Source organism: Sphaerodactylus townsendi, linkage group LG06, assembly GCF_021028975.2.
Source record: "Sphaerodactylus townsendi isolate TG3544 linkage group LG06, MPM_Stown_v2.3, whole genome shotgun sequence".
Lineage (NCBI taxonomy): Eukaryota > Metazoa > Chordata > Lepidosauria > Squamata > Sphaerodactylidae > Sphaerodactylus > Sphaerodactylus townsendi.
In genome coordinates this window covers 30,644,266-30,659,707 of record NC_059430.1, presented here as the reverse complement: position 1 = coordinate 30,659,707, position 15,442 = coordinate 30,644,266, and the positions used below count along the sequence as shown (strand labels likewise).

At 41.3% G+C, this 15,442-nt stretch overlaps 1 protein-coding gene across 2 annotated transcripts in view; it reads left to right on the top strand.

The window, feature by feature from the left end:
• Positions 1-2,750: 2,750 nt before the first annotated feature.
• The window catches only part of ATP6V0A4 (ATPase H+ transporting V0 subunit a4), a 41,824-nt gene continuing 29,132 nt past the window's right edge, over positions 2,751-15,442 (top strand). Inside the window, exons 1-8 of one of the 2 annotated variants that reach the window (XM_048500464.1) lie at positions 2,751-2,784; positions 4,812-4,943; positions 5,450-5,528; positions 6,277-6,371; positions 8,885-9,010; positions 10,327-10,421; positions 12,457-12,583; positions 12,716-12,798. In XM_048500464.1, coding sequence (XP_048356421.1) covers positions 4,827-4,943; positions 5,450-5,528; positions 6,277-6,371; positions 8,885-9,010; positions 10,327-10,421; positions 12,457-12,583; positions 12,716-12,798 — 722 coding nt within the window. In that variant the 5' untranslated portion in view covers positions 2,751-2,784; positions 4,812-4,826. Of the gene's footprint in view, positions 2,785-4,811; positions 4,944-5,449; positions 5,529-6,276; positions 6,372-8,884; positions 9,011-10,326; positions 10,422-12,456; positions 12,799-15,442 lie in introns of both variants that reach the window. The other variant, XM_048500463.1, reaches the window with a different exon arrangement.

Below are 15,442 nucleotides of genomic sequence, written 5' to 3'. Positions count from 1 at the left end.
CACACGGTCCTTCACTTCCAACATAAATAACCATTTAAAACCATCTTTAGCCTCTTATGATACCACCTGCACTTCATGGGACAGGTGTTTTGTGCATGCACCTTGAGGGCTGGATGCAGATATGATAGATTTGTATAATGATGTTTTGAACCCCACTATTCCCTAGCATTTTTAACACAGGAAAATCTGTGTCCATAGATCACTGTGGAAGGCTCAGGTGTTCCTTCCCTGTTTGAGGTTTCAAATGAGCTTTGTTTGATCTTATCTTGTTTATTCTGCTTAAAGAGGTTGCAGCTGCCTTCAGCCAGACTCCAGTAGGTTGTTCTAGTCTGGTTTGTTTTTATGTCTATTTATATTCAAACTAGTTGAGAATGGCTTTTATTTGGGGGCATCCATTAAACAGAAGTTATGATCCAGTGGACATGGTCAACACTCATCTCATAAAAATCTAAAAGACAAATTAAAAAACAAAACAAAACTACCTAAAATTCTGAGGTTTCTCATGTTAAAACTTCAAAATGTTTGAGGGGTAGCTTTTTCTGCAGCTGGATCCTAAAATTTGCAGGGTGTCCAACAGCATACATACATTGCATTTTTCCAGGCAAAGAAATATTAACTTTCACTATGATTTTAGGGTTATAAAAAGAAATCATCATAGTTTCTGCCACCTTTATCCTGTTGCCATTTGTACATTTTTCTCCCTGGCAGACCCCCCACCACCACATGGTTGGATCCTTTAAATGAAAACTGATTTCATCCCATTGTTCTCCTTCTCTTCCTTAACGTTTCCTTGGAGTCAAAGAGGAACTTTCAACAGTAGCTTCATGGAGCTGTCCCCTAATGCTAGATTCCACTTGACTGCATCATCAGTGGAGAAGTGGCAATGGAGTTTCCTCTATCAAATGCCTTAGCAGACCAGGTGCTCAGGAGCAGCAGCAGCAGAAGGCCATTGCTTTCACATTCTGCAGGTGAGCTCCCAAAGGCACCTGGTGGGCCGCTGTGAGTAGCAGAGTGTCGGACTAGATGGACTCTAGTCTGATCCAGCAGGCTCTTTCTTATGTTCTTATCAGTCTGTTGGGATGCCAATTACCCTTGGCTCCATGCCCACTCAGAAACTTTTGCCCCCTCTTTCTTTAGGCACTGTGTGCATTGTAGGTATTTGAATCATAACCTGCCTTGAATGCAATAGCAGAAAAGTATCAAATACATAATAGTAGTTGACTAAGAGGTTGACAAAGCACAGCTGCTATTTGGGAATTCTAGGGGTTTGCTAAGAAACCTGATTTGAGGGGCTCAGTCTCTTCCTGTAGTCTTCCTCTTTCTCTCACCATAAGCCATTGCTTGGGAGAAGCAGAGCTGGGCTGCCCCGCTCCTTGGAGATTTTTCCTTTTTCCCAGGCAAATCATCTTCAATTATGAAGTTTTAAATGGTTTTTTCAAAAGGAATGTTAATGTTTTATGAATTTTGATAGGCTTCAATATGTTTGATGGATTTTAAACAAGTTTTATTATTATGGATTGTAATTGTTTTTAGGTTTATTGGTATTTCATTACTTTTATCTTATGTTGTAATTTGCCCTAAAACCTTCTGGTATAGGTCAAGCTAAATGTAGCCTTGCATGTGAAGAAAGAATTCTCCTTTGCCCAGCAAACCACCATTGTTTGAGGGGACAGTAGCAAATGGTTCTCCAAACCTGGAAATGACACCATCATTTGAGAGCCATGTTTATGGGTGCCATTATTGTTCGCTGATAATCTAATGCTTTCATTATTTGTATGATATATGATTTTAGTTGTGACTCTCTGTTGTCAGCCCTCCTGAGCTCAGGTTTAGTTGGGAAGGGCAGGCTAAAAGTGTAATGAATAAATAAATAAATAATCTGAGAAACTAGCAATCCAGATAATTCTCCAACATGTGACTTGTTTGGACATTCCCTCACAACAAGGTGCATGAAGCTCTGTTATTGGCTGTCCCTCCAAGAGTATACCAATTTCTGTGGGGGGACGACAACACCATGGTGCATTTTAAAATATTTTTAAATGGGTGGTGGCATATCTGTGGTGGCCTCCAGGACACTGTCACATCTAGTTTGGTCCTAATAAGTGGTTCCCTCTCTAGCATAGATGCCTGTGAATCTGTACTCACGAACACTGAGACACTTTCAGGAGGCTGCCTGCCATTTCATACCCTGCAGCTGACAGGATAGGGTCTGGATTCTGTGATAGGGCACTTATGTTTTCCTAGGATAGCTTTACCAAAAAATAACTCCTTTGTCTTTAAATCAATTGTGTGGAAAGAGGCAGATTATTTCAAGATCTAATATCTTCAAAAAGGTATTACTGAGGATTTGAGCAATGATTCTTGCAATGAGAATAAGGTTGTTAGCAGCATTTCCTATCTTCATTGATAAAATGTTGAAGGACTTAGCTGTGTACAGCAACATTCCCAACGTACCTGTACCAACAGAGTATGCTGAGTTTGTTAGTAATGGCAACACTGCTTTGCTGACACAACATGGGTAGTTGTAAGCACACAAATTGGACATGGAAAGTTTAGACCAAGCAAGCTGATTCCTGATCCTTCCAGCAACAGTTAACACCATCAAGGGGTGGTAGAAAGACCTCTTTTTCTGGCCAGGACCAGTTAAGCTATACTAGCAACACACAGCTAAAAAAAGAAAGAACACCTAGTTAACCACAGTTTCATTTGCTGCTCCGTTAAGCTGGACGTCATTTCGGGATATTTTTCAAAGTCAGGCTACACAGAACAAAGGAAACTGAAGAGGTGAGATCCTAGCGTGGATAACTGTGGCATTGTGAGGGGGCACAACCATTTCTCTGCATGTCTACTGAATTTTCCTCTAAAGGGGAATCCCTTTATTGTATGGATTCTACTGAAAGTTTTCCTCTCCTCTTAAAAGCAAATGGCTTACCAGCCAAATTAATGTAGACCTTGACTAAATAGCTAAATCTGTATTTTCAAACTCACAATTAACATTTAATAGTGCTGGATTTTGAGGTTCTCTAACTGTGGGTGTGTTTCATCTAATTATAACTCAAGTGCAAATCAGGAAATGGAGTCTAGCAGACATGAATTTGAGTGTTTCTTCATTTTCGTCCAGTGATGTGGACAAGGGAGTTGGATGGTATCTTGAATGCAATAAGGAGTAGAAACTCAGTTTGGTAACAGTTACATTGTAGTGGGAAATATATATGGAATCTGTGGACTTTTAGGCTATTTTCTGCAGCTTGTAAATGCTGTAAGCTGCCTTGAGGGATCCTGAAAGTTACAAATCTTGGCTAAATTGAATATTTTCTAAAGTTGTCTCCACCTGAGTCTGCTTTTCTTGAGCAATCAGGCTAGGGAATTGGGATGTTAATGTCCTGAGGATTTAGGGGGGTGTCCTTTCCTCCCCCCTTTTTTAAAAGCTTCTGGTCTCCATGGTCACAGACATCGTTTGAAGCTGTGGTGGGCAAAAGGGCTAAAAGTTCTGAAAAGCAAGGGAAGTTGCTAGGTTGGAAGCCCATAAAGCAGTCTTAACCCCATTTCTATGTGTTTTCCCATCACATAGAGCATCAGTCTTCAGATTTGGGTTCAAATCTTCACTTAGTTCTATACAGCTCACTGGACTAGTCTCAGCCTACCCTACCTCACAAAATTGTTGCGAGGGTAAAATGGAACAGGGGAAAACCATGTGTGCCCTTAAGCTACTTGGACAAGATTGTAAAAGAAGTGAAAAAAAGTGTGAAAGTAAAAACCGTTGCCACTTGCAATAGTTATCCTTTTCATGTGTTAGAAGTCAGGGAACTGCAAGAACTGACAGGCAAAATGTCATGTTCCCCATTCCTTCTCTCCCTCTTGTTTTGTCTTATTGCCTCTTCCATTTCTTTTTCTCCCAACCTCCCACCTATACACTTTTTACTCTTTTTCCCATTGTCAGCCAGTCTTTGCTCCTACCTTCTCTCTCTAGCTTTCTTCTTTCCTATCCACCATCAAAATATTTCCCTTTCTGTTCCTCTTCTCTGCTCCTTTTCTTTTAGCTTCACCTTCCCACCTTTTCATCTTTTTAGTTTTCTCCCACAGACTGACACAATTTGAGGCTCAGAATCTTCAGCCATGTTTATGGGTTGCCTAGCAATCCCCCAATGGCCACTGAGATATTACAGCATAGTCTTGTGAGGTCTCAGAGGCACACTTTTCTTAACAAGTTTAGGTTTTTCTAACCCCAATGTATATTTGAACATTTTAAACATATTTTTCTGCAAACCTGTGGCTTCTACCAAGCTAATAGAACAATACCTTTTCTCTTCCTAGTCTGTGTGGATTTTTTGATTTACACTCTGTGGCCTGATTCAGAATCAGATATAATAGTTTGTGTTCCTATCCCATATGGTTCACTCAGGACTAAATCATAATCCACAATACAGTAACTTTGCTGAAGTTAGCCCATTCTGAATGAAAATGAGAGACAATCTAGGGAGCCTAAGGACACACACAAAGCAGGGCAGGTATGGATGGATGGATGAAGGCAATTGTTCTGGGGATGTCAAGCTTCTCCTCCGCTGAGAAAATTTGGAATAAGCTGACACAATGCTGGGCTTCTTTTCTTGCCACAACCAACAAGGCTAGGAACTTTATGTGCTCTCTGACTTCCAGGACATTTTGGCAAAATAAACCCTCACACATCACATCACGATTGAAACTATGCACATCTTTGCAAAGCTGAAAGGCTTGCCATGATGAGACCTCCGGTGGGAATTAGCTCTTCAGATAAAGTTTCATGTTCAATATTTTTTTAAAAACATCCCCAGAGAAGAACGTGCAAGATGGCATCCGCCTTCCGGAGCGAAGAGATGAGTCTGATGCAACTTTTTCTTCAAGTGGAGTCTGCCTATTGCTGTGTGGCGGAGCTTGGAGAGTTGGGTCTGGTTCAGTTCAGAGATGTGAGTAGGCTTTGTGTGGGCACAGACTGTGGGCAGGGCTGCTTCAGGAACCAAGAGCAGAGTAGGAAGTCCTTCCAGAAGATTTCCCATCTTTATTGTGCGCTGAAATAGATTACCAGGGAATCCTGTTAGGTGCATACTATTCTATTACATCTCCCTCAATATCATTACAATTACCCTTGCGGAAACAGTTCTGCTTTTACTGAGTAATGGTTAAATTGGCTTTGGTACTTTCATATGTATCCAGGGAAGTTTGAATGCATTTTTGAAATTTTTAATGATATCTGTATAGTTTACAGAGAGGGAGAGGGGGGAAATGAAATTATGAAAAAAGATAGCACTAGTTCCAATGTAACGTAACTAGAACCTTTACAATCAAAACATGGCAGAAAACTTTTATTAGCATTGGCCAAGTTAATCCATCTCTGCAATACAGTTGTGTATGTAACAGTGGACAATTCCATTCAATATGCTTAAAAAAATTTTGTTGTGTAAAACTTCGCTAGTTGAATCAAAGTGTGAACAGCTTCCAGAGGAAGTTTGTGAATGAAGTGAGAAGATGTGAATCCTTGGAGAGAATTCTTCGTAAGTAATTTTTGGTGCTGTTCTGAATAAGCAAGTGTATGTATTGGATGGATGGATGGATGGACGGACGGACGGACGGACGGACGGACGGACGGACGGACGGACGGACGGACGGATGGATGGATGGATGGATGTCCACTGAGCAACTCAGCCAGACTTTTTCCAGGAAGAGACTCCTGGGGGAGGGAAGGAGGGAAAGCTGAAGAGAGGGGGCAGATAAAGGTAGATTGGCTAGTGGGCAGGAAGGAAACAGCAAAAGAAGAGAGGCTTTCAGTGAAGGGACAGAGGTAATAGTTGAGGAGGAGAAAATGAAATGCAGCTGTGTAAGTTTTTGCAGGTCCTCTCTATTTGCCATTTTATAATTCAAAAGCCTTTATTGGCATACAAAACAGACTAATTTAAAATACAGTTAAAATAGTAAAGGTAACTTCACATTGATCAAGAGTTCAATTTACAGACCTCGGACAGGAACTTTGCCACTGTGAGACATCTATTAAAATCACTACAGTTTAAAAGAAGAATTACTTTATCTGACTCTGGGAGGGCCTCAATAAGATCGATGACCTGGGTTAACAAACTGGATCTTAATTTCTGGCATAATGGGCAGTGTAGAAGGATATGCAAAATAGAATCTAGCTGCCCCGGATTGCAGGAACATAGTCTCTTATCGCTCGGTAAGCCCTTGAGTCTTGCCATTTTATATTTATGAGGAAGTTACTTGGTATGTTTCTGTTTGATTTGCCCGCAGGTTTCTTGGAAAGTGAAATGGGTGATGATGTACAGCTTCCCAAGCCTGAAAAGTATCCAGAGACTCCTCTACCTCGAGAAATGATTGACCTCGAAGTAAGGGATTCGGAACTCCCACATATATGCCTCAGTCACGTGCCAGGGACAGACAGCAAAGAATAGAATAGAATAGAATAGAATAGAATAGAATAGAATAGAATAGAATAGAATAGAATAGAATCTTTATTGGCCAAGTGTGATTGGACACACAAGGAATTTGTCTCCGGTGCATATGCTCTCAGTGTACATAAAAGAAAATACATTTGTCAAGAATCATAAGGTACAGCACTTAATGATTGTCATATAGGTCTAGTAAGCAATCAGGAAACAATCAATAGTAATAAAAACATAAAATGTAAAATCATAAAATAAAATGAAATGTCAGCACAGGCTATAGTCATACAGTCATAATTGGGAGGAGATGGGTAATAGGAATGATTAAAAAAGTAGTGCAGTAATTATATAATAAATATATAATAAATAGTTTGACATTATCGAGGGAATTATTTGTTTAACAGAGTGATGGCATTCGGGAAAAAACTGTTCTTATGTCTAGTTGTCTTGGTGTGCAGTGCTCTGTAGCGACGTTTAGAGGGTAAGAGTTGAAACAGTTTATGTCCAGGATGCGAGGGGTCAGTAAATATTTTCACAGCCCTTTTTTTGACCCGTGCAGTATACAGAGGACCAACTGTTGCCTTTATGACCTGTTTCTAGCTTCCTGAAAAGCTAGATTTGATGGACCCGGCATCCAATCTAGCTCTTCTAACTTTCTTCTGCCGTTTTGGGCATTACATTTCAGTGTTGGCACATTTCATATCTAAGAAGATAGGGGCGAGTCCAGAAGCACACGAGGGCAACTCCCAACCTTGAAATCAGAAATTACAAGCCTGAATGAGTAGTATGATCACTAAAAGACCTTTTGCCATTAGAAATTGACAAACTGGGATTGTGGGAGGAATAATAGATAAGGGAGGAACAATTTGGAACCCCTAACTCAAAATCCACACTAAAGATTTTTCTAAGCTTTCAGTAGTTTGAACAGGCTAATTTCTTTTCCCTGCACCTTTACCTGACATTGGCTTATTCCACACAAGTCACCAAAAATGTTTACAGAACGTTTGTAAAATGTTTTCGATTCCCCACCTCCCGTTTCCCTGCACTCCCCCTCAAAACAACTCTTGGCTGCCATTTTGTGTTTTTTTCCATTTAAAATTTTTTTTCAGTTGAATTGATTCTTCCATACTTCATCGCCTCATGCTGTGATTCCAGATAGACCATGTAATCAAAGCTTCAAACATTTTACCCCTCCCCCAATAAAAAACAAAAGAGAAATGATGAAAACAAACAGGCAAGGAACTGAGTGAGTTAAGCAACGCGATAGAAAATGGTGCCAAGGAGGAAGTTTGGGGATGGCAGAGTCGTGTGGAAAACATTAAAAAAGTTTGAGCAGCTGTGAAATTGTTTTGAAAATGTTTCAAGCAAAAAAAATTGCTAGAAAAGAGGATGCTTTTAAAATGTTTTGAGGCTGAAAACAAAACATTTTGGGGTAAAAACTATATGGAACTCCATAGAGGAAACGTTTTATTTCCTGCCTCAAAGCGTTTTATTTTTATTGTGTGGAAAAGGCCATTTACTTGCTCCCAACATGCTGCCTTTTAAGTACACATCAGGTTGTGTTTTTTTTAGTTCCCCCCCCCCCCCTTTAGCTAACTTACAAGTCATATTTTATTTGCATACGTGAAAAATTTCCCAAGTAAATGTAGTGTAGTAGTTAGAGTGCCAGAGATCTGGGTTCAAATCCACATGTTTTTGAACAATTTGCTGGATGATTTTGTATTGATCTTTTTTATTTTAACCCACACCACAGGGTTGTTGGAAAGATAAAACATAGGAGAGGAGAATGATGCTTACTACCCTGAGCTCTTCTGGGCATCAACATTGCATGTCTTTCACTATCTGCATAGGGGCACATAGTTTACTATTTTGCATGAATACACTTGTGCAAACACTTGAGCAGCAGTGGTGTAGTGGTTAAGAGCAGGTGCATTCTAATCTGGAGGAACCGGGTTTGATTCTGCACTCTGCCGCCTGAGCTGTGGAGGCTTATCTGGGGAATTCAGATTAGCTTGTGCACTCCCACACACGCCAGCTGGGTGACCTTGGGCTAGTCACAGCTTTTCGGAGCTCTCTCAGCCCCACTCACTTCACAGATGTTTGTTGTGAGCGGGGAAGGGCAAGGAGATTGTAAACCCCTTTGAGTCTCCTACAGGAGCGAAAGGGGGGATATTAAAAAATGCAATTAAATTTACAAATTCACTCATTGCTTCTCCTTATGCAGTCTGGAGAAAGTTTGCTGTGGGATTTTGTATGTGTATTTGTCATTTGAGTACTTGATTAATTATCCTCAGAAACAGTGATTTTAATATTCACTGCAAGGCTGCTGAATATGCTGAGCCGTATTTGGAGATATTTGCCAGATAATAATCCATATTTGTAGTTGTCTGCTTTAGTGGCAGTGAAGTGCACAAAGGCATGATTGGGCTTGACATTTTGTTCCGCTCTGGCTGCAGACAATTCTGGAAAGATTGGATGGGGAATTGCAAGAAGCCAACCATAACCTGCAGACTTTGAGGCAGAACTTCTTAGAACTCACAGAACTGAAACATCTCCTGAAGAAAACCCAGGATTTCTTTGAGGTGATGTAATCTTTGAATATACCATTGGTTTTCCAGAATATTCTTTATGTAAAATGTCACCTCTCCATTGCTGTTTTATCTGTAAATACCAAGCTTAAGATCAACGTAGTCATGGTATCAATAAATGTGTGTGTTTAACCAAGTCTGGTCCCAGATCTGGGTGATGGGGGCATGAGCAGATTGTGCCCAGGGGCTCCCTATCTGTCCACCACCAGCCTTCCACCATCACATGCCTTCTTTTCTGTTGCCACACTTGCATATCTCCCCATGAGCCCAATCATCCTTCTTCCACTTGTGAGCCTCCCACAGTCTATGCCCAGTTCCCTGCCATAACTGCACATCCTTTCCCCAACAGCACTGGCCAGGGGATGCACCTGGGGATACTACAGTTATTGCCACCAGGAGTGTGTCACGGGCCATCCCCTGGAGAGTGGTGAGTCCTCAGGGGATGAGCAGAGCCCAGTAAGCCCAGACCAGGTTGAGAACCAATGAAGGCTGGCCTTGGAGCAGTCAGGGCCCAAGCATGTCTTACAGGATGAACAACAGGCAGGTCAAGACTCAGACCCAGAAGTGCCTGCAGTAGCAGGCCGTGTTTCCAGCCCTGCTCCAGCTGCAGAGACTTAAGCAACTAGCTCACCTGAGCCCACATGTCAGCAAAGGCAAAGATGCCAAGAGAGATTGGAAATTAAAAGGAAAAGTGGCTGAGGACCTGGGTTTGAATGTTCGTTGTCATCAGGTGTATTTTGACTTCCAGTGAACTTGGGGCTCTGAATCAAACCTGCAGCATGCTAATATGTTTGCCATTCATTTCTTTGATTAGATTAATTAATTTCCAGGATTAGGGTTTCCAGTCTCCAGATAGGGTCTGGAAATATCATGGAATTACAAGTGATCTCCAAACCACAAAGATCAGATTCCTGATACAAAATGGCTGATGTGGATGGTGTATTCTATTTGATTATGCCCCAGTTTTCCCAGAATCCACCCCACAGGTCTCCCAAGAATTTCCCAACCTGGAATTGGCAACACTGCTATCACGTATTTGTAGAACCAAAATTCTTAGGGTTCCCTCTGAAAGACATGTGACTATTAAGCCAATTTAAATCTGAGGTGCAGATATCTCACATGATTGAAACCTGCCTTAACAAAAAAAATGAAGCATGATAAACCACATTCTGTGCTATTGATTTTTAAACTAGTCCGGTTTTTTGTTTTGTCTTTTTGTTTGTGCATCTTTTATTATTATGGTTCCTCCAGGCTGAAAAACATCCTTAAAGGACTTAAATAAATAAGAAACTTATCATTTTTGCTTTCAGACGGAAACTAATTTGCCTGATGATTTCTTCAATGAAGACACTTCTGGACTACTGGAGTTAAGAAGCACTCCTGCAGCAGTTGCAGCTAAACTGGGGTTAGTAGGATTGGAACAGATTTGGTTTAATGAAAAATACCTTTTTCCTAGGGACATAACAGTTAATTTATTAGGGACTTCTTGAAATATCTCATTGAAATGGAAAGCGATTTGTTTCTGGCCAGGCCCAGAAATGGTTGGGTGGTCCTTCATTGGTTGCCTAGCAACCACAACCCACTTAACTCTTCCTCTTCTTCCAACCTTCACTCCATTACTGTCAACCAAATATGCAGCATTACCATTGCTAGTTTGCTATCCAGGCTCTTTGAACCACAAATAAAATTAGGATATAACAACTACACTCCAGACAAGCCAGTATATATGTATTATCTTAGAGCTCTGACAGTGAGACCTTTATTCCTGGCGGCCACTATGATCTCCTTAGTGTTAGATCTGATTCCAGATTTCAGTTTGCTGTGTACCACTTTTTGGAGGGCCTAGGAGAGAAATTTAGAATTTGGGCCTTTATCTTCAGAGTGGGGACACGGGACAGCAACATAAAATAACTGTCCTTCGCTGGCTATCAGAACCCCCAAATTGCCCCCATTTTCCCTCAAATGTTCTGCGTTCCCCTAAGATTTGTAGATTGCCTTGTGGGGTGTTGTTGATCTAAGTTAAGAATCATAGGGTTTATCTGAACCACTGAGTTGTGAGTCAAATAAGGAGGTCCATCTCCTCAGGAAACCTGGAGATTGGTTGCAGATTAAAGATTTCAACCAGGTATTTTTTATTTGTTTGTTTCCTTACCAAACTACCACGACTAGGAAACTTAGGAGAAGTCCTGTCAGTTAAACTTGTATAAAAGCATTTTAAGTGCATGACACAGATGTAGCCTGGAAGGGAGAAATGAAGCAAGGCCAAGGTTATAATTTTTCTTTTTTAAATCATGAAGTTTTTACCGTATCATACCTGTGAAGCATCACATCCACTGTTTATTGTTTCAAAGCCTGGCCTGATGAAGTGTTTGTTGCCGAGCTACCAACCCTCTTGATACAGCACAAAGTTAGAAAAATATCTAAAATGCATTATATAACTTTAAAAAGTCTGACTTAAAAAACTTTAAAAGTTTTTAAACTGACTTTAAACTTTAACTTTAAACTGACTTTAACTTTAAAAGTTAAAATTATCAACATATTCATACCGTGTCTGTTACTAATGACAGAGCAACTGTTCTCACTTCAATCACCAATTGCGTACCACAGGCAGGCAAAGGCGTCGATGATCCTTGAGTATAGAGCATGTGCTCCAATGGTTGGCTGAGCCACAATGCCATTCTAAGCAGTGTTTACACTCTTCCTGTGGTGCTGGTGACACTCTTCCTAGCCCATTGACTTCAACACTCTTAGAAGACTGTAACTCTGCTTAGGAATGGATTACACTATAAAATAGGTATGCTTACTTGACATTACACGCATATGGGAGTTAGGGAATGGAGGCAGTTCACTTGCTGACTCAAGGCTGATGTGGGTAATTCAAGGCTGATTCGAGGCTGTTGTGGGTGGGTGATGAATTAATGAACGATGCAGAAGCAAATGTCAAATGAGCCCTCAGATCAAAAGAATAACTAAGCATCATCTTTTACGAAATAAACGTCACATTTTATGTAAGATATGGAACATTCTTATGTATTTTACGCAGAATTTTGATCAAAAACAATATTTCCCAATTGCCTTACTGTGATTAGAATCTATTACAAATATTAATTAAAAAATAAAATATCATTCTATTGACATGTTTGCATGCCGGAAGGGTGCCTGGCTGCTTTTCTTTCTGCCAAAACCCCGGGAGGCACAGATACCTTTTCTTTTTGGCCTAAGAAATGGCAGTAAATTAACTAGGAAGAGAGGAACTCTTAGCTGGAGCACCTGGTGGGTAGAAGGATGGCACCTCCTTAGTAAATCATAGAGAAGTTCTATGTAGAAAACTAGGAAATCAGTGGGCATGGACTGGAGTACCTCTGAACAGTTATTACATCTAAGCCCGTAGTTCATAAATAGTGTTCCTGCAATTTATCCATGTTGTCTGTGCTGTGCAGATTCATAGCTGGAGTAATCAAAAGGGAAAGGATGGGTCCCTTTGAGCGTCTACTATGGAGAGCCTGTCGAGGAAACATCTACCTGAGATTCAGTGAAATGGACACTCCCCTAGAGGACCCAGTCACTGTAGGTGTTGATAAGTCTTTCCTTCTGATACCTCCAGGTTTATATTCAGCATGCACTCCCTGTAAATTTCTTCCATGCTGTTTGGTTATGACTATTTTAAAATTCTATCTGTGTTGCATTTCTTTTTCTCAGCAAGAAGAGATGAAGAAGAATGTCTTCATCATTTTCTATCAAGGGGAGCAACTCAAACAGAAAATCAAGAAGATTTGTGAAGGGTAAAAAAAACACTCTTGAGACAACAGTAGACTCTGTTTGTCTTCTGTGGTAGGCCCAAAGAGTCTGGAAGTGAAGTAAGAGTTCTATGCAAACCTTGGCCCATCATTACACATGGAACACTTACCTTGGGACTCTTGGTGTAGCGGGCTTGCAGAGGGCTCTCCTGGTGTTTCTCTGTTTACACCAAGGAGTCACTCCCTCTTTCCCCCAGAGTTTTTCTGCAGAGAGTTCTCCAGGCTAGTTCTCTTAACTCCGCCTAACAAGTGATTCTTAAAGGCACAGATCTCACCTGGTAGTCAAGATTGCTGGCTTAGTCTTTTAAGGCCCCTTCCGCACATGCAGAATAATGCACTTTCAGTCTGCTTTCACAATTGTTTGCAAGTGGATTTTGCTATTCCGCACAGTAAAATCCAGCTGCAAAGTGCACTGAAAGTGGATTGGAAGTGCATTATTCTGCATGTGCGGAAAGGACCTTCGATGCACTTATGCCAATATTGCTGTTCCGAAAGTAATCCTTCCTCCTCCGCCCCCACACACAAGTTGCTAAAGAAGGGGGCTGTCCTAAGCAGATATCCCCAGTGTTGTGATCCTGAATTTCCCTGATGGTCTCCTACCCAAGTACAAACTGGGGCCAACCCTACTTGGCATCCAAGGTTTGACATGATTGGGCTAGTCTCGACTATCCAGGTCATGGCTTTCCCAGTTATACGTGTGGTAAACTAGCATGCAGTATTCCCATTCCTTTGAACGCAATGATGCTTAATTGTTAAATTTGGCTTGCCAATTTTGCAAGTGGCAGTAGATTCATATGCAGCTTTATTCAAAAGAGAAAGTGGCATAAAAACGGTGGTCATTTCCAACCAAACCTGCTTTCTTTTATCTAGTGCAGGGGTCTTCAAACTATGCCCCCCCCCAGATGTTCATGAACTACAATTCCCATCAGCCCTGCCACTTAGCCATGTTGGCAGGGGCTGATGGGAATTGTAGCCCATGAACACATGGAGGGCCATAGTTTGAAGACCCCTGATCTAGTGAATCCTCAGAGGCTAATGTGAAGGTTGGAGCAGATTGATTAACGTGAGGGCTCCCTAGTGAATTCTCCTCCAGCTTTCCTGGATGTATGTATCATTAGGGTAAAACCGACATTTTGCATGCAAAGGGATGGTTAGAAGATCAAAGTGACACTGCTGCAGTAAAGTGTGTGTGTGTGTGTGTGTGGGGGGGGAAGTGTGAGATCTGTGGAGTGCAGTAAGGAGGAATAATCTTTCAAGCATGATTAAAAATTCCAATTTAAATACGGGCTAAAAACTCTGAAGCATATGAAACTGAAATAATAATGAGAAAGAGCCAGGAAGCTTGACTTGTCTTTTTTTCAAACAAGATGATTTCATTGGAGATGCAATTTTAGAGTTGGGAAAGGAGTGAAGAAGGTGATTTTGATTGTGAAGTGCTTCTGCCTGAAATGAGGGAGGCAATGTAACTGTGTGACTGATTGCCTTCTCTGTGTGCTCAGAGTAATGCATATGCAAGAACTGCATTTGTGATTTGGGATTGCCCACGTTTAGCTTGGCAAATTATGGCTTGAACCTAATGGGGCAAAGCACAGAGGATATTGGGGAAAATTATCTAATCACGAGGCACTCACACTGTTTCAATTCCTTAATGCCTATTTGAGAGAGAAGAGAGTGTTATCAAAAGCATAATGAACTAGTGTGGCATAGTAGCTAGAAAGCTCAGGGCCAGGACCAGGAAGCCCTGGGTTCAAATTCTCACTCAATACTGGGTGACATTAGACCAGGAACACTCTCTCAGCCTAACCTATTTCACAGAGATGTTGAGAGGACAGAAAAAACCATATAGACAGCACTGAGCACCTCGGAATAGGATAAAAACGGGTGACTAGATATCGGGCTACCATTGAAAATACTAGTTCTCCCCTTCTTATCCATAAAATTTAGTGCAACTTATGCCAACCCCATATCCTGCTGAAATGGAAGAGAGGAGAACTACCTCACTAGGGAGAAAAAAGAAATTGGACAGCTCAATCCAGAGCCCCCAGTGGCGGGGGATGGTGCTCCTGTGGTGCCACCCTCCAAAGGGCTTTCTGGCAGTGTTAGGAGGCAGAAATTGCCCCAAAAAATCCATTGCTGGGAAGCTGTCTGTAAGACTTAATGGACTTACACCACACAAAAGGGTGGCATAAGTCTAGGACCTGGGTTCTGACACAACTAGCTGCAAACTCATGGTGGAAGCCAACTCTATCCCTGGGAATACCCTGCCCCCCCCCCCCCCCCCCCAACTTCCTGATTAGGACTCCAGCACCTCTCCTTAGCAGTCCGGACTTCCAACTTTTTGTACTTTTTGAATTTTTGCAACCCTAGATTTGTTGCATTACATTAGGGATCTCTCGTGCTGTTTGATTACTTTGCTTCATACCGTGTAATCCACCTTGAGTCTCAGGTAGAAAATGGGTCTATAAATATAGTAAATATTAATGGGTGCCCCCCATATACTAATTTGCCCCTCCCAAATAAAAATCTTCTGGCCATGGGGCATGCCTGGTGGCTTGGTAGAAGCATCTGTTAACCAAGAACTAATGGACATACATACTGGTTTCAGAGGTGAATTATTGGTATATTCTTT